The 24623-nt window shown below is 37.8% G+C and overlaps 1 protein-coding gene across 1 annotated transcript; it reads right to left on the bottom strand.

The window, feature by feature from the left end:
- Positions 1-133: 133 nt before the first annotated feature.
- lmbrd1 (LMBR1 domain containing 1) lies at positions 134-24623 on the bottom strand. The gene is made up of 17 exons (XM_061285719.1): positions 24521-24623; positions 22455-22631; positions 21741-21804; positions 17078-17175; positions 16579-16646; positions 15606-15694; positions 13579-13652; positions 10143-10268; positions 9019-9171; positions 7862-7926; positions 7648-7750; positions 7322-7426; positions 7090-7239; positions 6362-6434; positions 1508-1599; positions 1135-1246; positions 134-1021 (listed from the first exon to the last, which is right to left on the bottom strand). The coding sequence occupies exons 1-16, from the start codon at positions 24584-24586 to the stop codon at positions 1136-1138; spliced, it is 1614 nt and encodes a 537-aa protein (XP_061141703.1). The 5' UTR covers positions 24587-24623; the 3' UTR covers positions 134-1021; position 1135.

Raw genomic sequence — 24623 nt, 5'->3', positions numbered from 1 at the left:
CTTGGGTACTCAATTCCCCGATTCAAGACAGTAAACCAATTTTTGGGACATTGGTGGTTAGAAGTGAAGCTATTTCCAGTGCCTTATTCAATGTTGGGAAATGTTTGCGTAACAAAGCAAAAACCGCAACAGATGTATTTGAAGTCATTTATTTTTTTTAAATGCATGTCAACACATGTTACTTTGTACAACTCATCACAGCAGTTGATTTCACCATCTTAAATGATCTTAATTTAACTTCAGATTATTTTTGCACATCATTGTGATCCACATTTATTATGCAAAACTATTTGAACAAGTTCATAGTGTCTATTAGATCTATTTGTAAATCAGCCAGATGCACTCTCTTTGAAATGAAAAACAATTCAATGATAATCAAACAGAAACCCAAAAAATATGTGCCGCTTACAAAAAAAAAGGGAATGGTTCTAATAAAACTAATTATCTCCCACACCCCCCCACATCTTTAATACAGGCAGGAAAAATAATTTGAACCGAGAACATTTAATGAAATGTGATGTGAAAACAAGACCGCTTGATGGTCAGCTTAACGTGTTCAGTACCGTATGCAATTTGAACAGTTTAAGTCAGAGTCTTGGTGAACAAAAGAGGAAATTAAAGCAGTATGAGAAATTTGTTTCATATAGTAGTATTTAGCACAAAAGGAGTTTTAGAGGTGATGGGCAGCCATGTTAAGGGTCTAGAGCAGGGATTTCCAAACAGTTGTAACTCAAATGGGTCAAAAATTAAGATACAATACAGACAAACAATTTCTTGGCAAATTGATTTTTTATTTTATTTCAATACATTCTTATCTTTATCACTCATCGATATTGTTTACTCAATGAAAATGTGGGTCTTGTGCTGAAAAGGTTTAAAAATCTCTGCTCCAGAAATAATTCAGTAACTGCACAATTTGCATACAAGCTTTGTCTTGATGTCTACGGTTCTCTATGCATTTCCTTGGAGGACGTCCTCTGAATTTCAACATCTTCAGTCACGTTGTCCGGGAGCAGACCTCCTTCAAAGCAAGAAAATAAAATGGAAGCAAATTAATGACTTGCTAAATTGTACTTTGTAGTCCCCTTAAGTTATGGCTGGATGTGCTGATCCGAGGGTGCGTGCGTATTGAACCTCAGTGCACATATTCATCATCGCTGACGTCTGAGTCATCGGCCTCCACCTCGCCTTCAATCACAGACTTCTTCCCCCGGCAGCATGACACCACCAGGCCGATGAGGAAAGCCTAAGGAAGAAAATGTAAAACACACATTAGAAAAATGCTGGCTGGGGAGTGTTCTGCAAAACAAACAGCTATCCAAACGATTTTAAGGGTGTTTGGGGTGTGTCCCTTCAAATGAATTAAATAGTGCATCATCCGCACAAAGCGCCAAAGGGGTTGTGTATCATGGGTGTATTTTGGATGCAAATTAAAAAATATACGCACTGTGATAAGGAAAAGATCAATAACAACTGGCAACTGTTGTGTTAGATAAGAACAACCTACCCCAATAAAGGCCCAGTTCCCAAAGTAGTAGATGGTACTGAAGAACCAAAACTTGTGGAGGAAAAGATATGACCTGGTTACAATGCATTGGTCTGAAAAGCAAATAAAACACAAATTACTTCTTTTGTCCACACAAATTGGTTTGAAGGCAAAACAACCATCTTGGAATGTTTGTATTCTTTCATACATACTATTTTATAATTCTTGAAATCAAGTAATTCTTTCATTGATGATATCTGTAAAACATCTACATGTATGCTTCCAAGACAATAACATTTTGATAACTTTTTTTTTTTTATAAGACAGAGCTATTAACTGAATACAACTATGAGGTGGACTATTGCACAGTGACCTCACATAATGTTCTGCATTGTACAAGTGCTTAACATGCTCACATAAAAAACAACAACACTGGCTATTACTCTAGTACTACATAACTACTCAGAAGGAGTTCTGTTCCGTTAGTGTCAGTAAAAAGGACAAACAAGTCTTAGAAAAGAGCAAAGTCGTGTCACTGTCAGTGTAAATGTGACTTTGGAATGCATGAATGTGCAGAGACGTTATGCGCTGTTACTCACCAAAAAGGTAAAAGCACATTTTAGCATTGAGTTTCATTCTCGGACAGTACAATGGCTTTTTGGACAATCGCAACATTACAGGTTTTCTGCAAGTCCATTGAGATTGTTTAAAATTGGGGTTTATAAGGTTTGATTAGTAGATAAAGCAGAGAATATCGTGTTGCTATAGAGACAATGACAGTTGCTTGGGTATTGACCGAGGTAGAGTATAATTATAATAAATGGGCTGCTCATTTCTTTACATGCAACCTGAATTACTATTGATCAAACTGTGTGGAAAATACTCTCAAGTGCCACTCTCGCTTTTCGGGAAAGTATGGTCCTTAGAATCCAGCTGCAAAAAACAAAGTATGTGCCAAGCAAAGCCTCTATATTATAGAAGAGAAAGATGGTGTATCAAAAAGGATGGACTAATGGACCTCCAGTACATTTGAGTAGTATTTGCGGTAGGGAGATGAAACGATCTTCATTGTTCTTGATAGCCATTTGGAGCTTTAGCACAAACTCTGCTTCTTCATGACGTTGGTACACAGCTCCTCAGGCGTCTTGAACTCCATGAACAACACAATGAGACCTGACTGAACTATGAGACATCATCAGCAAAATAGATCGGCTCATCATTTATTCATAAAGGTTGACTACAGTGCTAACTCGAAAGTTGAACGCTGTCCTATGATAATAGCGTTACGAATTACACCAAAGTTTCTCAGAAAAATACACCTCTAAAGTCAGATAAAACTTCAATTTGAACATGACATGAGAGATAATATGGCACACAAAACTTCAGGTCAATCAAAAGCAATGGAGGTTGTGTACCTCCAAATGTAAGATGCCAGGACGGGCATAAACCGATTGGCCCTTGTATATAAAAACACAAAAAAATTGTTATGTTCATCTTCATGCACACATAAAACAGAGTGGAAGATTTAGTCCTGAGAAGGAATGACAACAATCAGCTTTAACATCATCACACCTCAGGAGAAAGCTTGTCTTTATTCATCTCTGTGACCTCGCAATTTTCTAGCAGAACCCGGGCCATCTGCAGCTCTCCAGCTGCTCACCTGAACTCGCACTGCTCCGAATGAAACCTACAGATGGTTCACAACAGCGGCCTGACGAAATATATTATGATGTACACTGCTGACCCGCCTCACCTTGGAATCATTAGCGCACTCTGAGATGAGCACGGGGCAGCTTGTGAAAGTACAGGTAATTTCACTTTGACTCACCACATCTTGGCGGGCGCTGCCCCGTGTAGCACTCATGTATTATGTACAACTTCCATCTCACCATTCAGACATGAGCACATAAAATGCGTGCAATCACTTAACTTACTTACTCCCCATGCCTGGACATATTTTTTTCTACGGTCTCTCTAGTATTGATGAAAGACCACCGAAATTCTGTATTCAATCAAAACATCAAATAAAGTAATTCAAAAACGCTTGGAGGTAAAATACTCTAAGGTATTCGTTCATATTCAGGTATTCGTTTCATTTTAGTGACTGACTGGCAATTACCGCATAAAAAAAATTAAGTAACATTTTTCAATCAAAATATACAGGTAATCTGAAGAGACCTGAAATTTGACTGTCCGCTTCATATCATTTGTTTGCATTAAGCTACAGAACTGACACTAAATGATTATGCTGATATATACATGGTCATCATTGGTTGATGAAAGTAATACATCCATGTAAGTACCTAATTAAGAAAAAAAAAAGCCACATATACACACACACTGATTAAATTATATGTAGGACATTTCACAGAAAGCTATATGTCCAAAGAATAAATATTCTTTCCTCTAACAACATGAATTCATGGTCTAAAACAATCATTTTTACATTACTTACAAAACAGGCATCAGGATTACACATTTGGACTATCTCATTTTTGCAAAAGAACTTGGGAGAAATGGAATATTCCGAACTGTAGATTTTAAAATGAACAGATGTGCCCAAGGCGTTTGACTGACATCTTCCACAGTCTGAGGCTGACACAAAAGAAAATGACTATTATTTTTTGATCGTGTTAAAAGAGTCTCTCCTTTGCCCTTTTGAAAATCGGTTGACACGTTCAAGACGACATAAAAAGCATCTTTCACGCAAAGATCTTTCAACAAACCACAAGCAAACTTCGAGTTGCTAGGAAACAGAAGCAATATGACTATGGATTACACAAATATACTTTCCAGGACAAAGCCAACAAGCCAGCTGACATAAAAAGAAAAATGTGGACCTCAAACAGTTTTAACACTAGGCCTTTGGAGAATATGACCAAATTGAGTCTGAAGTTCTAGAAAATGCTAAATGTCATTAGGATCACGGTTTAATTAGCTAGAGGGACCCAATACGAGCATTAATGAGAGTCACTGATGTGATGATGAAGGCCTTGAACTGAGGACAACAAATAACACAAGGCAGATATACGTATACTGTCCAGAATCAAGCTGGGACAAGGGCAGGTTCACCAACACTCTACATCCCATTTCTCTTGGTTGTTTGCTGATATTCAGATTTCATTTTTTCCTTAAAAGCATTTGATGCCTCTGATGCATCATATCTGTAGAGGCAATAAAATGAAAGTCGGGTTGGCTATGTTTGATGTAAAATCAAAACAAGAGTACAGCTACAGTTGGCAATATACGCTGCTGACTCTGGCATGTTTGTGTTTTTCCTACACTCCAAGCGTGAAGAATTCAAACAAGTTTAAAAATTACAGTTCCCTTGGAAATAGCAGTTAGAAGTTAACAAAAAGGGGGTAATAAATGAGAAAAACACGAAAAAATGGGAATTACTTTGAATATTTTGCACTGGTAAATACCAGTTTGCGTGCAAAAATATGAGTAGGAATCCGAACACTCAAGGTTGCACTCTGATTCTTGCCTTTCATTACATACTCTTCCTCTTTTAATTAAAGTCCAATCATTAAGAATAAAAAAGTTATGGCTGACCTATTGACTATTCAGCAAGCTAATGCAGCACAAAAAAATCCTATTAGTTGCTGCAACATTCAGTTTTTCGCATATGCTATGAAAATGAACGTCGGATGAGAATTTTCAGATTCAGATCATAATACATAATTAAAAATTGTTGCACCAGCTCCATTTTAGAAAGTGGCCGTAATGCACCAAAAGTACTTTGTAAGCGGAATGAAATCAAAGTAGTAGTAGTCATGGCAACTAATGTATGATGTACTGCATACTTTGGAACAACTTAGATTTCTCTTCTGAATGAGTTATTTTTGGACTGGTGTAACAAACTCGTGAGCAAGTTTTAGTGTTGGAACAGAAAGCCGCCAACTCAGTCTCTGCTCCAATTGATCCAAAAGGTGTTCTTTTGGCTTGAGGTCAGTGCAGGCTGGTTCAGTTCATCCACACCAAACTCTCTCATCCATGTCCTTTTTGTCCTTTGTGCAGTGGGACAAAGTCATGTTGGAACAAAAAGAGGCCATACCAAACTGTTCCCACAAAGTTGGGAACACAGACATGTCTAAAATCTCTGGGTATGATCAGAATACCTTTTACTGGAGATAATGGACCAAAAATGAATGTATAACTACTGTTGATAGGCTAACCTTAGAGGATTTGGACAATTTTAAGTAAAAAAAAAAAACACTAAATGATGACACAACTATTACAATAATTGATTAAATTGATAATCAAATCATTGTCAATTAATCGATTAATTTTGACAGCTCTGACATTAGCAGCATTAGTGGCAACCATGAATGTCTGGACTCTGGAATCTCATACAAATACATGTTTAAGAATAAAATAAGAGTGTTTGGTGTAGATTTCAAACAGAAAAGACAAAAAAATAACATAATTGAAATTTATGAGGGTTAAGACAGGCGAGTGAATATATTTGGCAATTATAGTGTATTCTGAAACCCGAAATAGAAAAACAATTGTATCACAACGGCTTTGTGTGACTGCAACATTAGCCGGATACATAATGGATAGTTATAGTTGCAAAGATGTACCATACATACAGTTTCATGTTTTGTGACTGATGTGCTGTAATAAGTGCTGGCATAGTGACAGCAAAAGATTACATACCACATTAGTAAATGGTTGTCCTTGTTATTATTCTCCTTAATAAATAATGGATGGTAATAAAGATTGGTGAAGAGTGTTCTACATGAAATGACTCTGTTGTACACTGGCCTTGCTCTCCTTCACTCAACTTGTGGCAAATGAATCTTTGATCATGTACAGCGGGATCCGGCAGCATTTCGCTATTAGACGGCTGCTACCTTACGAGACACTCACCCTCAGGCGCATTGGCATCACAGACCCTGGTAGTGCTGAATGAAGTGTTCCCTGAAGTAAGGCCCGACGGACTCTTGAGATTAAAGAAACAAACATACATTTCACAAACGAGGCTGACTCATCAAAGTAGAATCATCCCAAAACAGGAAAATGCATATATTACTACATTTAAAAGACTAGAAAATAACCAAAAGCAAAACAAGTATTAAGCGAGATGATTCAATACGGATTTTCTTTCCAAGTAACATAAAGCTCTGTTTCTGAGATTATTTTCCCGGCAAATATGTTCTATAAGACTAGAAATGAAACCAAGTTTGTTAGCTTCATTATTTTTTTTAATGAGCAATATAATACCTTTATAGTTTATACAAACATGAGTTCACCAAATCATTTTAGTTAAGCCAGCCATCAGCAATAATGAATGATATGAGTGGAAGAATTCATCTTCTATGTGACTCATATTTAAAAAAAAAAAAAAAAAGAAATTGTCTTTGTGTTGAGGGAAAGAAAATTTTTTTTCAGTGAGATAGAAACACAGCGGTGCATCTAAAGCATGTATACACACCCCACAGAGATCATTTGAAAGGAAGGCAGACCTTCCACATGGTGTGCAATCCAACAAGAACTACAAACGGTCTCTATGGATGTTGAAACCATCAACAGAGCCTTATTGGGGAGGGCGAACACGAAGAAATGTGGGATGAAGCTACACAAACAGCTTCCCTCACCTCTATGAGATATTTCTGGCTGCCGTACATCACGTACTGAGGTGCAAGACTGTAGATCATGTAGCTGGTATGGAGAACAATCAAAAGCAAAATCATACAGAGGAAGAGAAGAGCCTGGGGACGTGTTCTTTTGGGTCGAATTTTGTACAGCTGCAGAGGGAAGAAAAGCGTTATTTGAAAATGCATGTGCACCTCAATATAAAAAACATAGAGAGCTGGCGTCTGCATTTACCCTTATCCAAAAGAACCAGATGCCCATGTTGCGAATACCCGCCATGGATGTGAGTACAAAATACACTGTGATGACTGTAATCAGGATATAATCCAATGGAAACACCTGCAAAACCAAGATCAGAGAATATCCACCATATTTCACAAAGGACAACCAGACAACCGTAACCACATCAAATGAGGTTTAGTTTATGAAAACATGGGTTCATGAAAAAAATATATTGCTGAAATCCATAACTGAAGGCAACAGTAAACTATACAGTTAAGCATATCTTAACGGAAAATAATCATTTAAATATTTCACTAATGACATGAGAGTATACTTACAGGCTGTAAAGCTAATAGAAGTTCATTCAAAGGATTGGTTAGATTGGTGCCAAAGATTATAAATCCAGAGCTGATCCCAGCAGAGTGAAGAGCTTTATCCAGACTAAAACACAGTCACAAAAAAAAGACAATGTGAGCAAGTACTGTTTTGTTGGTACCCAATCGATGCAAAAAACAAAAAGTCATATTAACACAAACACATATTAAGACTTACTTTGAAATGAACAGCGCAACAGAAAACAGCAGAGCAACCAGGATAAAGAAAATGCCCAGTATAATCTGCACAAAAAAAAAAATACATATATACAAACAATGTGTTAAAATACGAGAGAGTGATAACAACATAAATGTAACATACTTAGCCAAATTATTGGCCCGTGGAAATAAATCTGTCATGTCTTCTGTGAAAGGAACACCATATGGCTTGGGCCTCCAGTTTGGCAACGATGCCAAAGGTGACAAAAAGACGCAATGGTGCAGCCCAGACAAGCTTCTGGCTTGGGAGGTTAGCGGCAGCCAAAAAAGCAATAAAGGATATGAAATGCTTGAGGGACATTTCATATTGATAAAAAAATATTGTGACTGACAGGAATATGAAATTATTGTGCAACTTGTTTGTCGAACATATAGTGTAGTTTAAAATATTCTTAATTTAATGAGGTGCGGGTCCGTCCTAATCAGAAAAAAAATTGGCTTATTTTTTATTTCTGACTGCCAACTGGCCAACTGGTCATGGCTCAGTGGGAGAGTGCTTCAAAAATTGAAAGCGGGTGAAAAAACAAAAAACAAAGAAAAACAAAGAAAAACAAAAACCTTGGGAAATTCACTGCAATGTTTCGAACGTATTTTTTTAGAAGTTATACTTGGTAGATTAAAGTTTAAAAACCACTCTTCAGATAACTGTCCAAGTTTAGCTTAAACTGTAAGGTTGACTTCTTGGGTTGACTTCTGCTTGAAATACTTGCAGGTTGCGAGTGGCATAGTGGGATTTGAATACATCAGGTCCAGTTTGTTATCTTAGATTGGTCCTACGTTGTAGGGCAAAGGATGTAGATAAATATGGATGAAATAAAAGCACTGAGGGGAAAGATAATATCTGAAAAATAGGAAATTTTCTTTAAGACCAGTACAGCGGTGCTAAAAGGGGAATCTAGAGCAGTCCACTTTGCAGCATGAGAAAATGCTGACACTGGCAGATTTATAGTGTATTGGCTAAGCTGTAGAAAAACAAAAAATTACAAACCATCTGTTAAAGGAGGAAATTAGCGTTGATGTTGTGCATTCCAATCGATCATAAACATTTAACTACAAAATAGTTCGTATGGGGGCACTGGATTTGATAGTGGTAATTCATCGGAAAATGAGCCTTACTTTAAAAGGTCTGAGAGCACTACCCATTTTGTTGCAGCAGTTCCTCTCAGCAATTTCCAAGTGTCTCCCTCTCCGCTGTAGGACCTGCAACTTTTCTTCGAGTTCCTGCAGATGGTTTCTGTCCCGTGATGACAAAGGGCGTCCATCTCGACACTGAGGAGAAAAAAACAAAGAATGCAAAGTCAGTGTAAAAATATTAATTATTCATGATTTGTTTTCTTTTTGGCAGGAAAAAAAATCATAAAAACACTGTTTGAATGAGAAAAAACAAATGATAGGCAGGACAATGAAAAAAAAAGGAGTTTTAAGTATTGAATAAATTTTCAATACATCGATTTTCTTTCCAGTCATTCATTTGTTTAAACTCCTGGATATGTGATATTTGATATGGTAAAACTATTAATCGAGAATAAGAAATGTATTAATATTTTGTGTGATATAAAAATACAAAGTTAAGTAATTTTAAAACTTTTTTCAGCGTTATTGTAAGCTTTAGGGTGTAGAATTCAGTCAGGAAAAAAAACGACATCATTTTGCGGAAGAAAAAATTACTAAATTAGATAATATGGTTGGACAAGTTTGCACATGCTCATATGTGGCTGCAATACAGAATATGCACCTGGCCTTTTAGGGGAACTCTGACTAACCCCAAATAAAGTTTGCAGTTCGAGTGCACTTTTTTCCTGACATTTTTTTTCCCTTCTGGCAGAAGCCTGATCGGTTTAGTTTCAGAATGACTGGTATTTGGAGCTACTCTTACCTCCCATCATTTTGGCTAAAGCTTCAGTTAAGGCTAAAGGAAAAAAACCTCCAAAGCATGATGCTGCCACCGTGCTTCCATGTAAGTATCTTGTTTTTTGTGTTGTGCCAAACTACCTTTTGTAATTATGGCCAAAACGTTCTATGTGGGGTACATCATCAAAGCATCATAGCTACAGCAGGGCAAATACATATTTGTATGATGAGGTACAATTCAATCAGTTTGGTTCAGTTCTACACCAGTACAAACTACAACAATAATCAACATATTTTTTGAATTAACATATTTCTGATGGTCGAAATCATACTCCTTATAACGAACTAAATACATTGATCATGCTCAGTGATGCATCTTTGTGTCACACCTTGGATTTCAGCTTCTCGATCTGATGCTCGACATCATCAATGTCCTCTGTGTTCTCCAGGCGTTCATATGCCACACTCCGTGTGCCTTTTATCAGATTCAAAGGCAACACAGACATTCCATATGCCTGGAGAATAAAAAAAAAAAAGAAAAAGAAAAGCAAAGCTTCCATCTTAATCACACATTATTGTCATGCTGGGTTGCTGCATATGGTACATGCATCCACCTACACATGCCCACCCCGTGCTAAAAACAACAACAGTGTGGTGCATTAGCTGAAGGTACGCAAACTCAATGAGCAAAGTATAATCATTTGGAGGCGTCATTTTTGGTTGAGGGAAATTAAAATGGGAGGATGTATAGTTGTCAGAACTACTGGTACATTTGCTGCAACCATTTTGCGAGGCGAGCGCTGTTTAAAATCACCGTACTGCAATGCGCAGCTTAACAGTGCCCCCATGTGACAGCAATATAGCCTCCATCTGGAATGTGATGCATTTCTCAAGAGAGGGTTTTTTTTTTTTTTTTTTTTTAGGGAGGGTATTCAAGGTTACAGTAACGAGTATCAAGATATCGTGACTGATGAATGACATGATATATAATCTTATAAACATCTTTAGTTTATATCATGCCGGATCCAACACAAATATTTGCAGACAGAAACAAACATGTAGGAAAACAAATTTCAACAGACAACCAAGAAAAATGCTCCTAAGGCTATAGAGACTATTTGCACAAAATTCAAAAGGTGCTTTTAAATCTTTGACATTTGGGCTTTAATCTCCTAGAGGGATGTTTGAACTTTAATTTAAAATGAGGGGCACCTCTAAAACCTGACAACATAGCGATCAATACAAATGAATATAACAGGGGCGAGTCAATGCGCTCTTACTCAGCCTGTCATGTCTCGTTTTTACAAACCGAGCAGAGAGTCATTTATGGGCTCATAATAAAACAAAAGGACATGGTCTGTGCAACGAATCTTTCAGCCCTGACAAACATGCTGCCCTCTTTCCTCTGCTTTCCAAAAGTCAGGCTGTATTTTTAAAACAACTTTTAATAGTTTCTGCATGTTATGAAGCGTTGTAAGTGTCGCATGGGATACTAAGAAAGGCTAGCCTATTATTAGTCTCGACTGTGGATCTGCGCTACGGGCGAATGTCGCCTCCTGCAATGAATCATGGAGCTCTTAAGGCCGGAGCATGTCCAGAATATCAAATACGCTCATAAAAGGAAAACCTGTCCAAGATCCCCGGAGAAACATCTCCCTTCCCCTCGTGTGCAACAACATGAGAGAAATATAAAAGAGAAAAAGGTGGAGACTAAATTTGTAGTTCACATTAAATCGTGCTTGCTCATTAGTTATTTTAAACCCAAAATAGCTCCGAGCATTGTGGGGAGTGTGTGTGTGTGTACGGTTGGACTCGGGGTAAGTAACTGGCTGGAATCATTGAACGACTCTGTTGAGTTGGAAGAGGAGGAACTAGGTAGTCACAGGCATCCTTCACAAGCCTTCCCTTTGTTTAGCCGCTTATAGTAGTATGGCCAAACAGAAGGAAGCTCACATAGATTCTCAGTATACTTTGATAAAGGGGCCAATCAAGTACAACCGCGCTAATTAAAATATGGAGTACACCACAGTGATTTGAACAAACCACGTTAATGGTATTTCAATACAGAAGGCTCTGTGTAAAGACATTTACAAATCAACTACCGTTTCTGTAATCTGCGAACAAATCTTTGAGAAACTTTTTGCTAATCTTCTATTGAGGACTACAAGGGAGAACAAATGAACAGACCTATTGCGCCTAAGTGTGGCAGTCGATCGACAGCAAAATAATTAAGCCTTTTCCCTGACACTTACATAATTAACTTTGGAGCGCCTTACCTGACACCTACTGAATAATGACGGGCAAAGTCTGTAAGCTTTTGACAAGGAGCTTGAAACTATCTTCCAAAATGTCATGTCATAGCAGTGAGCCCATTTTAAGAGGTGTATGTTAATCTTATCAACCTTTGTTTATGAATCTCCATTTAACAGTCTACCTCCATGCTTGAGCATATTTACAAATTGCCACAATTGTCAATTGGGTTATAACTTTTTGCAAAGTGTATAATATATATATTTTTTGTTTTTGTTTTTCACTTTAAACTACTCATGAATGTGTTTAAAGATATACAGTACTGGGATCAAGGGAAACTCTAATTCAACATTGGGCAATTAAATAAGGCAAAGAGAATTCCGATGTGAAGGGGAAAAATATATATGACATTGGTGATATTCATTATGTGACCTCACTTACTACATGCAGGTCAATGTCACAGTCTGTTATTAGATCAACAGGCCTTGATCTTCTCAAGACGAGGTTAAAATTTACATACGTAGGGCCAGAAATTACTGCGTAAAAGGAAGGTCAGCACACAGGTGAGGCAGTTGACCCATACATCTATATTGTAATAAATATTTTTTTAATGAATTCATTGAGATATTTCACATGCTAGTATGGTTGGATGTGTAAAAAGAAAAATATAAGATACTGTGCATCTGCTACCTCACGATAAATCGAGAGCTACACGCTCCAAGGGCTTTGTTTGCAATCACCATCATATCAGAATTAATATTTGTTGTAATTATACTTAGCAAGAACAAGCTGACAAGCTAAAGACAGTGAGGAGCATTACGATGTAATGATAAGAAAGTGCTAGTACATCAGATGTAACCGATATGAAGAATGTAGTTCTACTCCCGTTTGAGACTGTAGCTACAAAAAAAAATCCCTTTTCCAGCATGTTATTGGAAAAGTCGATTGCAATAGAGGAGTGGTGCAAGTCAGAGCAGCGGTCTCGCCTCAAACTGTACTTGATCATTAGCCATTCTATTGAGAAGTGTGAGAACAGTAGGTAAAGCTCCAGTTGAGATGGATTAGCAATGCTAAAGGAAGATTGGTTCTACAATTTACTAGGTTGTGTATTATTCAGTCAGCGCTCCACATTCAATTGTTTTGTAATTTGTCAAATGGGACTCTAGGCTCGACAGAAATTGGATAGATTGAGGTTGGCTGTCACTTTTAGTTTCACTGCTTGGGGTGATGCCCAAGCATTTTTTCTCGTATTTTCGTTTTCCCCCAGCACTACTGTGAGAGCTAGGCCACAACCTTCACAGAATATTCTTCATGATAACTGTAAGAAATGGCCAGGATTAAAAACCATGTGTGGCAAAGAAATTTGACCGTTGATTTAAAAAAAAAAAATCAATAACTTGGTGTGATTTCTCATATACAGCAAGATGAAAAGATACCAGTGTGACCTCCAAGATGTTCTCAACTGACTGAGACGATATCAGTGAGTAAAGATCAGCATATGCACACATCATAAAAAGTATGTGCTGATGTAACGCCAATAAAGTGTCATGGCCATACATGGCACTCTCAACTCACTGTGTAAGTGATCACTGCCAGCATCCCGATCAGAGTCAGAGTGCTGATGGAGAAAGCAAGAGCGTGTAGGCCATCTGCATGAGGAAAGACAGGTTGACATTTTGAAAATGATTTGACCAAATGATTTCTGCATAAATTTCATGTTATAAAAATAACAATAAGGGATAAATAAATAAAAGCTAAAGCTTGGGTGGGGATAAAAAGCAAACAGGATGACGTTTTGCTCAGTTGGACAAATGCAAAAGAAAAAAACAAAATGCCCGAGGACATGCACGCTTCAAGTGTCTGCACTTAGCAGTTGGACTACAGTGATAAGACTCGTCTTACGCGGACAGCATAAAGAGCACCGTATTGTTGAATCTGTCAAAAAACACTCCCACAATTATCGCAAAGAAGAAAGTGGAGAACATAAAATTCATTTTAATGTATTATTCTGCAAGGAAACGATGAAAACAGGTGAGAATCACAACAAATGTCAATCATTCACTATTCTTATTTGAATAACGTGTTGCTGTGAAATCGTTAGTGAGTCTCACCCTTTGATTTCAATATACGGCAGAGAATAAGAAGTGGTATAAATAAACAATCGGGATCTGTGGAATATAAGTAAATTGAGCTGAGGAGTTGCGCCTTTGATTGAAGCACAAAGGCGACCACCCATCAGGCAAGGGCAACTATAGTTGTCACAGCAGCTGTCAAAGGTGGAGTTAGAAGAGGGGGATTGATGAACAGACTGATAGCCTCTCTCCCCTGTCAGGATGCCACCTGTCATAGACTTGTGTGTAAAACGCTACACAGTTGTCATTGCTCTCAGACGCAACTTCACAGCGCAAAGACCACGTGTCAGCACAGGTGCTTTCCTACTTCATTTTCTCCTTGACGGGGGCTATTCAATTAGGGGATATTGAGTCAATATTCAGGGTGTGGTCTGTTAATAGCATCTGTCATTGTGTATTGGAAGGAAGGTGAGCGACCTCTTTACATGTGATGTAAAACTTTGCACAAACACCTGCCATGTTGGTTATACTAGTTTTGATGCTTTAGTAAATGGCTGAGTGTTCAAGCGTAAAGTGGTCGTTGAATCCATTTATTTTGAAATGATCAAATTTACAAATTGTGATTTTAGTCAGTTAAAAATAATGACTTTTTAAAACAAAATCACCCCAGCCCTAACTGCAACCATGGTAAAGTTGAGAAAGCAATTCAATTCACATTGTTCTCAATGCGCCAATCATAATAGATGGAACATTACTGTAATTGTCATGAATATAACATTTAAATCATTTACATCCATTGACCTTCGTGACCAGCCACGACAAAGCAGTCGGCTACATTATGTGCACAAGCATCGCTTCCCTTAACATAATTAACCTCACATCTGGAGAGAGTAGAAAGAGAAGGGAGGGGGTGGATTATAACAAGGATGATCCTCACATTTCCACAAAGGCAGGCTGAAAATTTCCCCCTGTGCCAAGGGAGGAAGGTTAGGAAGCACGCATTGGGGGTCCCCAATAGTATAACATAGCAGATGGCTCAGCTTCCTTCTTGATCTGCATATGGCAGAGGTCCAGAGGACTCCTCGGAGTTCACATCTGAACCCTAGCATATAAAGCTATATTCATTTCAACAAGTGAAGACATCTAAGGACTGTGCCACTGTTATTGTATAAATTCTTAAGGCATTTTTTATTTGGGGGATTTGGGTCACTTCTTTCTTATGTTATTTTTAAAACAAGCAAGTTGTCCATGATGAGACAACCAGATGGCGATGTCATTATACAGTGTGCAAATCATTGAGTTTACTTTACTGAGGTTGTTTATACCATTACAAATGAGCTATGTGCTTATTTTGAGTCCCATTTTACCCTTTTCTTATTGTTTTCAGACATTAACACTAGCATGCAAATGTGTGAAATAAAACATGCGAGTGTTGTTAAACTGCACAGCAAAACATTTTGCTTAGCTAATACCCTTAAACCACAAAGTCTGTTAACTAAAACAGTCAGTCAATACAACAACAGTACTTACGGCCGCTGCCAAGTTCCTCAAAAAGGTATTGAACTTTCTCCCACTGTGTGGCATTCTGTTGTGGTGGAGCCTCCAGGGGCACAAATGCTCTGAAAACACAACAAAGATTTGCAACGATTTTGGTATGGTTGCATACGTTAACAAAAGGGTATTTTAGAAACAGTTGACAATGCGACAATAACTCCTTTAAGATGTGTTTACAAGAAGTACATACACGTCTTCTTTGTCTTTCAACTCCAAAAAGTACCTTCTCAACCCGTGCATCCCGATCCCCCTAAAAATAACACCGGCCAGAGATCCCACCTAATCTCGACAGGCAAAGACTGTCCCGATAGAGCTGAAAGGTTTTAATCACAATTGTATACATGCGGCACTAAAAGATCAGAAACCATTTAAAGGTTAACAAAAGCTTTGTAACTCAAGCAAGATGCTGCGGAGTGGACTGTCTCCCAACAAAAGCTTGGTGTCTCCTGGTGGCAGTTCAGGGTGAAAGCTAACACGTTGTTCAAAATAGAGGGAATGAAACCATTGTTGGAATAAAACTCCAAGAGTTTCAATCCATGTAGTGAACATTTGGATAAATTGCATGTCTCGGGAAGATCGTTTTAGCTGAATTCAAGACATCAGGAAATCGATTGTGTTTTGTAGGTGTTGCCTATAAAATAAGCACACTTGACACTGTATATTATGGATTAAGTTAAAAAACTTTTAGTTCCACATATTTGCCGGCATGTAAATGTAGCCAAGCCATCTGTTCCATACAGATTGGTAACAGGCAGCTTGTATGTTTGTGAACAAGACACTTTATGACTTAGTACAAATGCTTAACATCTATTTTGACAATATGGAGAGATTCAAGTAATGCACTTGATTAAAACATTGTTAAATCAAAAATCTGCCTTATTTAAAACTCAAGACTTTGTCTTTCGTTTTCCAATTGTCAAGCAGCAAAATAAATTAGCATAAAACTTACCCAATTAATAGCAACACCACGCAGACAAGTACAAATCCAATCGTGTACTTCAGAGCGTTTTTGACTTGCTACAATGAAAGAAAAAAAATGAACCGGTCAATCATGTCCATCAGCACAAAAATAATTTATTGCGCATATGGGAAATACGGGGAAAGGGTTCACACTCCATTAAGCAAATGAAAATTCATATATTACTTTCTGCCATTTGGGCATAAATCATTCGTTCAGTGCTCGTTCCATATACATAGGTGCATTCTCCCGTCCAGATTTCTGACGCACTGCCCGTGTGCATGCTGTAAGCACATGCCGACACACCACGGATCCAAAAATCAAAGTAAAACTAGCCCACAGAAAATTATAATGTTGGCCTGATTCATGTTAGGATAATACCTTCCCATAAAAGTAGGCAGGCTGTAAGGAATACTACTTAACAATATGGTCATTCACAACTGCAAAGAGAAATCCTAAGAAGACATAGGAAAAGTCAACCGTTACCTACCGAGCATCTGTTGACATTGTCATCGTCTCTTTCTTCATAGTAGAAATAAACAAAAGGGATCCATAGAAACACACAGAAGAGGATGATGGAGTAAAGTGCTGTGAAAAGACATCCGTAATTAGTGTTAGTCTTCCATTTGACTTTTGATTTCTTCATTAAAAAAAAAGAAAACAGCGAAGAATGCTCAAAACAAATCGGCATTTTTTGATAGGGATAAAATACAATAAAACTTGCTCATGGCACAGACACTTGCATTTTAATACATTCTCACATTCAGCATCAATAAATATTACTTTTCTCATGGAAGCTTGAAATTGTCATAAAATGTAATCTAATTGCAAGGATGTGAAATTTCCCTTGACAAATTAAGGCACCAGTGAATATGCGCCAATTAATTTTTACGAATATATTTCACCTTTTTCATAACCTAATAGAATTTTTCATCTCCGTCAGATCATTAAGAATATAAATGTAAAAAAAAAAAAATAGGGAAGTGGTTTTAACGTGACTTTTTGCACATACATTTTAGTGATGGCTTTAAATAATGCTTAGCATTAAAAAATAAAGAACCTTCAAATGTTGTACATGTATAGCACACACCAAGGCAAGGGTGTCTAGTTTTAACCCTAAAGGAAAGGGTGTCGTGGTCATTTATGTGTTTATGGCTATGAAAGTGGAACCAATTCTACAACTTTACAACTGAAAATTCCCAAGGAAGATTGTTCATACATAAATTACCCAGAAAAGCCCAAAGCTCAGCTGGCACTTACACTTGAAATGTTCAGAACAATGTCTGAAAATCCCGAATCACTTTGCAGCATTATTTATGAATTAAAATTGTTAACTGTTGAAGAGAGAAGGAACTAACAATTTCATCATGAGAATGGGTTTCAAAACAACAAAGGAAAAACAAGGGGTTTTAAAATGTTCGTCTGAGCTGCAAAACACTACTGGGTGCTTGTTCAAAATCGACTATATTTTACAAAATGTTCTTTCTCCGACAAATATGTCATCGGTTATATTTTCTCGTTTTTCTTCCCTGGATATTTATTTGACAGAGTGTTATTTTCAATAAATATGTGTTTATTTCGCCACTAAGGTATCCATTTGCGCTCATTTACAAGTAGACTTTAGGATGATGTTAAGAGGTGATAAATGCAAACTATACTCGATATGCAGTCACTGGCATATGCTTTTGGGTTACGGCAATGGGTCAAATTAATCATAACACCATGAATATTAACATACTGAGAGAACGGGTCATACTGCATTAGCATACATCATCTGTTAGTCTCTAAGCAGATCTTCCACAGGGTCGGAACAAATGGCTGGGGATAAAAGTTTAGCACATTTATCCCCTCTGACAGAGCAGAGGACAATATAATTAAATGTGCTCGTTTACAAGTTCCCTATGTTTTGGATGGTACTCATGGGGAATGAAAAGAAAAAGACACATTCAAGCAGATTTTGCATATAATGATGCAGACACAAAAGCCCGCGTGTAATGAGGATGCAGTGTGGAAACAATATCGAATGTAAGGTAAGCACCATCGACTATATCATTGCAAGCAACAGAATCCTTCGTAGAGCCGCGTATGGCTTAATGAGAAACATTAGACCCTTGTCCTTTTCTTACCATGGCTGTCCACAAAGGTATTAGAACCTAGACTCTTGTCCCATGCTGACAAGTGAAATATATTACATTTTATGCTAAAATTCAATGCCGGGGGACATCTCTCTCTGAGACGCTCCTTGACAAAGGACTCCAGAGACGGATGAAAATATCTGTCTATGCAGGCACTTGCTGAGAGGTATGGCACTATGACAAGAATGAGCATCTCTGCATTAGGGGGATACCTTGTGGATAAAACTATGAGTGAGGGTTGGAGGGGGTTAAAAAGCCCATCAGTACCTATCTCAGGAGCTTCTTTAAACTGAGAATATATAGTAGTTAGAATTGCTCATATGGCATGACATTTCCAACAGAAGCGCCTGTTTGTATTCCTTGTCTGCATTAGTCTGGTTGATAGGACTATCGACCTTATTCCATGAGTTTTTCTAAACAAAAGGCTTTATATTTGATCAACTGTGACTAGTGACTAGTGATATCCCTTCGGTGTCGTTTGACGCCAACCGGATAGCTCGGGGCTAGATAGATACCTTAGCTATGTATACGTATCTAACTGGATGGATGGATGGATGGATGGATGGATGGATGGGTAGAGTGCAAGATAGGTTGTGAGTGGAGAGGAAAAAAAACTGTTGTAGTTCATTTACAAGAGGACGGCATCCTTTTGACCTCCTCTCTGCAAATGGCAAGAATAAGAAGAGGAAGCCAATGATTTATCTAGAAGGGCCCAGGGGTATTTTTCCCTGTTGCTAAAGGGTCTTCTACACTACTTTGAAGCAGTAAGCAGTCAAAGGAAATTTATAAATGGACAGAGTTGCAAAATTGAATGACACGGCTTGCTTTCAAAGTCACGGATTCATCAAAGATCACAAAATGCTATTTGAGCTTGAAAATTAAGAGAATGTTTGTATAAGTCATTCATTCAACGTACACATTATATACCATGTATCATGAATATTATTTATTGAAATATGGTAGACGCATCAGCAAAAATATTGTTAACCCTGTGTTAATGAAAAGAAAAAAAAAATCAAAAGAAAAAAGAATTGAGGACTGCCAAGGTTGTCAATGAAGAAATGTGCTGCCAAGTGTCTGAAAGCTTGGTCTCAGTCCCAGGTCATGGGGTCTTGCGACAGAATAACGACTCAAAACACAAAGCTAAATGCACCAAAGAATCACTAAAAGCAAAACATTGGACTTTTCTGAAGTGGCCTTCTGTGAGCGCTGATCTGAATTCTATTAAGCATCTGTGGCAGGAGCTGAAATATGTCTAGAGAAAAAAGAAAAACCTTTCAAACTTGAGAAAGCTGGAGCAGTTCATTCATAAAGAAAGAGCCCAAATACCTGCCATGTGCAACAAAACATTAAGTTGTGAAATTATTTTGATCTTTTAATGCAATACAGTGTGTTGTATTCATAAACTTTAAAGGTTTGATTTGTGAGGGACCCATGTATCCAACACACATGGAGCTTGGTCTCCACCTACTGGTAAATAGAAAAGTCCAGTGTCCCTTCTTCAATATCTTTACACAGTCTTGAAATGGGCATTATAAAAGGTCACATTTAGGTTTTGATAGGCAGAATGATGTCAGTTAACAAGTCTTCTTATTGTGCACGGCTCCCCTTTGGCAGGGGAGATGAACGTAGGTCACCCCTATATGACGGTGGAGTGACAGAAGAATCAAATGTAAATCTAAATAGGCCACAAAATGGACTGATCAGTTCATTACATTCTCTTTTTCTGCCACCATATCCAGAAGAACATAATCTGAAATGAACAATGCAGTCTGAATCCAGTTTAAGATAGCATGAACAGTAACACACGGCAGGGCAAATAGCATCATAAGCAGTTGTGAGATGCTCATAAGAGGTAATTTCTTATCACGCAGAGATTCAGGATGAAATACTTTAAATTGTTAAACCGAAACATTGCCTCCCTTGATGCAGAACAAATGTCCATAAACACGCTATCCAGACCATTTGGCCAATAATGGAATTAAAAAACACTGAAGGGATACATCCTTTAAGACTGAACCTACTTAATTATTCATGTCTTGATTCTAATTTAAGGAAGGTTTAGATTTGAGGATATGTTTAATCTAAACAAATCTAATTTGTATGTCCAGGAGACAACTGGCTACAGTCTCTAAAATGTTACATTACCACGCACTGAAAACAGTCTTTGAAATCTGCTTTGAAAGTTTATTGTCGTCTAACCGGTGGAAGTAGTTCACTGGATTGAGCTGTCGTAGCAAGGAGACAGCTTGTCATTTCTTAACAGACGGTGCATAACAGTGTTGCTTGGAGGCACTTTAGGCTAGCAGCTGTTGGAAAATGTGTGATGGTGTCTCCGGGACGGCTGAATTTGCTGTCATCAGAGACAGCAGACTCAAAGCCAAACACGCAGGCCAATCACAGAGACATTTCAGTGCGACATGGTTTGATTTGTTTTATGTTAGAGAGTGATAAGCAAAACAGTCTGGATTCGGGCCCTCTTATTGTAATCATGGACAAATACTCTTATAAACATCATGTGCTATCTTGGGGGCTGTGTTCTTTCACATTTTTTTAAGCCCTGTGCTAGATTGGGTTTGTGCAGTGCAATGGAAGCGACAAATAGTAAATCATTTATTCCTGGTTCAAACTTTCTCCAATAATATGTGGATAGAATATATTATCATTTGCTGGTGTTGCCGCTCAGTGATGACATAAATGTTAATGCTTTTCTGTCTCTATGTAATTAAATCCTTTAGTCATTGGTAAATTGGTCATTTCCATTGCTTTATTGCCAAAAACCATGTCCTTGGCTTGGAAATTGTGCTTGATGAGGTGACAATGCAAACAACTGGAGCGGTATAAGGAGGTCACCAGTGCGAGAACAATGTGAAACTTGTGAGGTCCCAGAGTCAGACTAAATAAGACCTATGTGGAAGTGATCGACGGGCCGCACATTTAAGTCACACAATACGGGATTCTTGAAATACAGCTATGTGTGTAATCTTCCAAAGTGGAAGACTAAGGGAAAGTACTCACCATAATATCCATACAGAACAGTATCTTCAATTTGGGCTCTTGTCTCATTGTTTATAGCCCATTCCTAGATGATGAGGCAAAAAAAGACTATGAAAATCAAAAGTATTAGGACCCACTTTTTTTTTCTTCTGCTAAAGCTGTGTGAAAACATTTTTAGATATCTGCCATGCATCTCTCTCCTGTTGTTATTATCATTATTTTTTTGTTGTTCTTCTAACACAAGCGCAGAATCTCGGTTGCTAATCGGCCAGGGGTAGCGATGCCGTAAGTCGCCGTGGTCCCCCACGATGCATCTTGGTCGGCTACGTATGCTTGTACATGTGTTACCCCGCCACTGAATGGTCAATCCACAAGCACTTTTAATGGTGGTGGATCCAAATCCTTTTTATTATTTATTTAATGTTTTGCTTTAATCACAAAACAAAGCTTAGTGTTTTATGTACAGTCAACACAAAAGCAGACAATGAGTTTTTCCCAGCCTGCACAAAACAACAAAAGACATGCTGTTAAAAAGAAGTTGTCCATACACACACGGTCTTCAAACACATACAAACGTAACAGAATTGATGAGCCAAGAAATGCATTAAGTTTTAAGACTAGACAATCTATATTGCTTAGTTCTGAAAGAAAATTACAACCTATTTAAAAGGTGCCTAAGGAAACCCAATTTCTTTGATCGAATTTAGCGAGGCTATTAGACGAGCAGATACAAACCTTGTAGGTGCCATTCGGGTGCTTCATGAAGGAGACGAGGAAGATATCCACGGGAAGAAGTGCAGATGTTATTAGCGCTATAGCCAGTGCACATATTGCCGTAATGGTTGAAACAACTTCACTCTCCTGGCGACTTTGAAATTTGCGGATGTAGACCCAACAGAAAGCAAGGATGACCTGCACAGTAACATCAGATAAACGTTAGTAAATATAGCATTCAACATACTGAGAGGTGAAACTGACAGATTGCTGAGTTCAAAAAGCATCATGTTCTTTCTGTAGGTTTGCTGGCTAGCTTTTAGCAACTCATAGCTGATACTGGGAAAAGCCTCTATCACCTTATCCGATTACAAAACACAAGTTAACGCAGGGTATTCAGTTGAGGGCTGTGGAAAAGGTTAAGGCCACGAGTTGTGAGACATACAGCATGGAAGCAAAACTCCAATTTCAACGTTGGCATTAGGGTTAAGATTAAAAAGAGGCAAAAATGATCCCAAACTTAAGACCAGTAAAAACTGTTGCTTGCACAAAAGCTAGTGGTGAATACATGTCTGTCTGTATATGTTCTTTCTGTATGTGTGGCTGCTCTATATGTTGCATCAGCATTTATTTGCAAGTTAATTAATTAATTATTGTTAGTCCAGCTATGGCTTTTTGTACCCACAGTAAATTAGAATTTGTTCCATAGTAGTCTAAAATAGAAGACTTTGATTAGAACTGTGTTTCTTTGTTTCTTTATTTTTATTGCAACACTAAAATAAAATGCACTTTGACAGGAAGACGCAGTAACAATCTTGTTTGGTTGTATTTGCTGTCACCGTTTTGTTGTTGAATTTGAAAACACTATCCCTACAAAAGAGATGGCCAAATAGGATACTTTCCAAATGACAAGGTCAAATTCAAGGCACATAAGCAGGAGGAAGCGAGGACACTGTTAACGCTAGTCCCTTCAGATAAAGGGTTGCCACTCTTAGGCAGGATCAATTAAAAGACAAGCAGCCTTATGCCCTTCTGCTTGTTTTTTTTTCTTTTTCTCAGTGATGATGCAAGCTTTGAATCTAAATCAGAGCAATGTTTGCTGGTGTTGAGGCAGAGGGCAGTCAATAGTAAGGAAGTGTAGCAACTTTAATGGCAACCAGACCGTTTCTGGCTAAGCCAATAGTCACAGCTAATTATGCACTAAGCCTGCTGAGCTACTTTAAAGGCATTCATTTCAGCACTACTGTACTCACTCTGGGACAGTCTAACATGCTTAACGCAAGCATAAAAAGAAGCTTGACGTCATGTAATGCCATTGCAATTTTGTATACACTATTGCACATAATTGCCTTTTTACATACATATTACATACATGACGGGAAACAGTGTGACTAGCTTCAAATATGATGGTATAATGTAATTGTTTGTAATATTTGTAACAGGCAATGTACATCGTTAATATTGCACTTAAGATTGATTAGAAGGATCTCATGGATAAATAAAAAATGACATCTGTCAGAGAAATCAAAATTTAGTATTTCCCAAAACGCATTCAGCCCGAGGTTAAAGTGGGCATAAATACAGATACATTTGGGTGATAATTAATCCCAGTTTTTCAACCATAAGAAACGTTAAGGTTACGCCTTCGAGGATCAATAAATTAAGCATTGATAAAACTCTTAGGACGATCGTTATTTTAAGACGTTGAAGGGAGCATAAGTACAGAAGAGCATAATGTTGATATACGTAATATACATAAAAACTATGGTCAAACCACAAATCTGCCATATCTAACACAATAACGTAGATGCGCAATATGGCAAACCCTGGTTATAGTATATTGAATATGCACGTACAATTAGAAGGTTCAGATTGTGCAAAAATAATAAACATCATGTGGATAATGAAAATGACAAACGATGACAATCAAATCCAAGCGACTGTCAATTAGTTGTAACACGGTAGCTAGCCATGTTGACCCGACACACATTAATCAAGCAAGTTAAGAGACGCAAAACTATCTCGGGCAATGATTTTTCCATTCTAAGAATGGTGGTGTAATGAGACAAATGCACAAAAGTACTTACCAATAGTATAAAGGTGAAAATAGACCAACCAAGAGCTGACTCGGAGAGAAACGACTCAGCAGCCATCTTCACTTCCTACAATAACAAAACCACGTGACTGTGG

The sequence above is a fragment of the Syngnathus typhle genome, linkage group LG8 (genome assembly GCF_033458585.1).
Source record: "Syngnathus typhle isolate RoL2023-S1 ecotype Sweden linkage group LG8, RoL_Styp_1.0, whole genome shotgun sequence".
Taxonomy (NCBI): Eukaryota; Metazoa; Chordata; class Actinopteri; order Syngnathiformes; family Syngnathidae; genus Syngnathus; species Syngnathus typhle.
Note: the sequence above shows the minus strand (reverse complement) of the source record. Positions and strands in the feature narration are given on the sequence as shown.

Coding starts and splice junctions, on each gene's coding strand:
- lmbrd1 (XM_061285719.1), bottom strand. CDS start 24,586: ATGGCTGCTGAGTCGTTTCTCTCCGAGTCAGCTCTTGGTTGGTCTATT. Junction 17,176..21,740: donor TGTTCTGTATGGATATTATG/GTGAGTACTTTC, acceptor GTCTTTTCACAG/CACTTTACTCCATCATCCTC. Junction 15,695..16,578: donor GTGGTGTTGCTATTAATTGG/GTAAGTTTTATG, acceptor TTGTGTTTTCAG/AGCATTTGTGCCCCTGGAGG.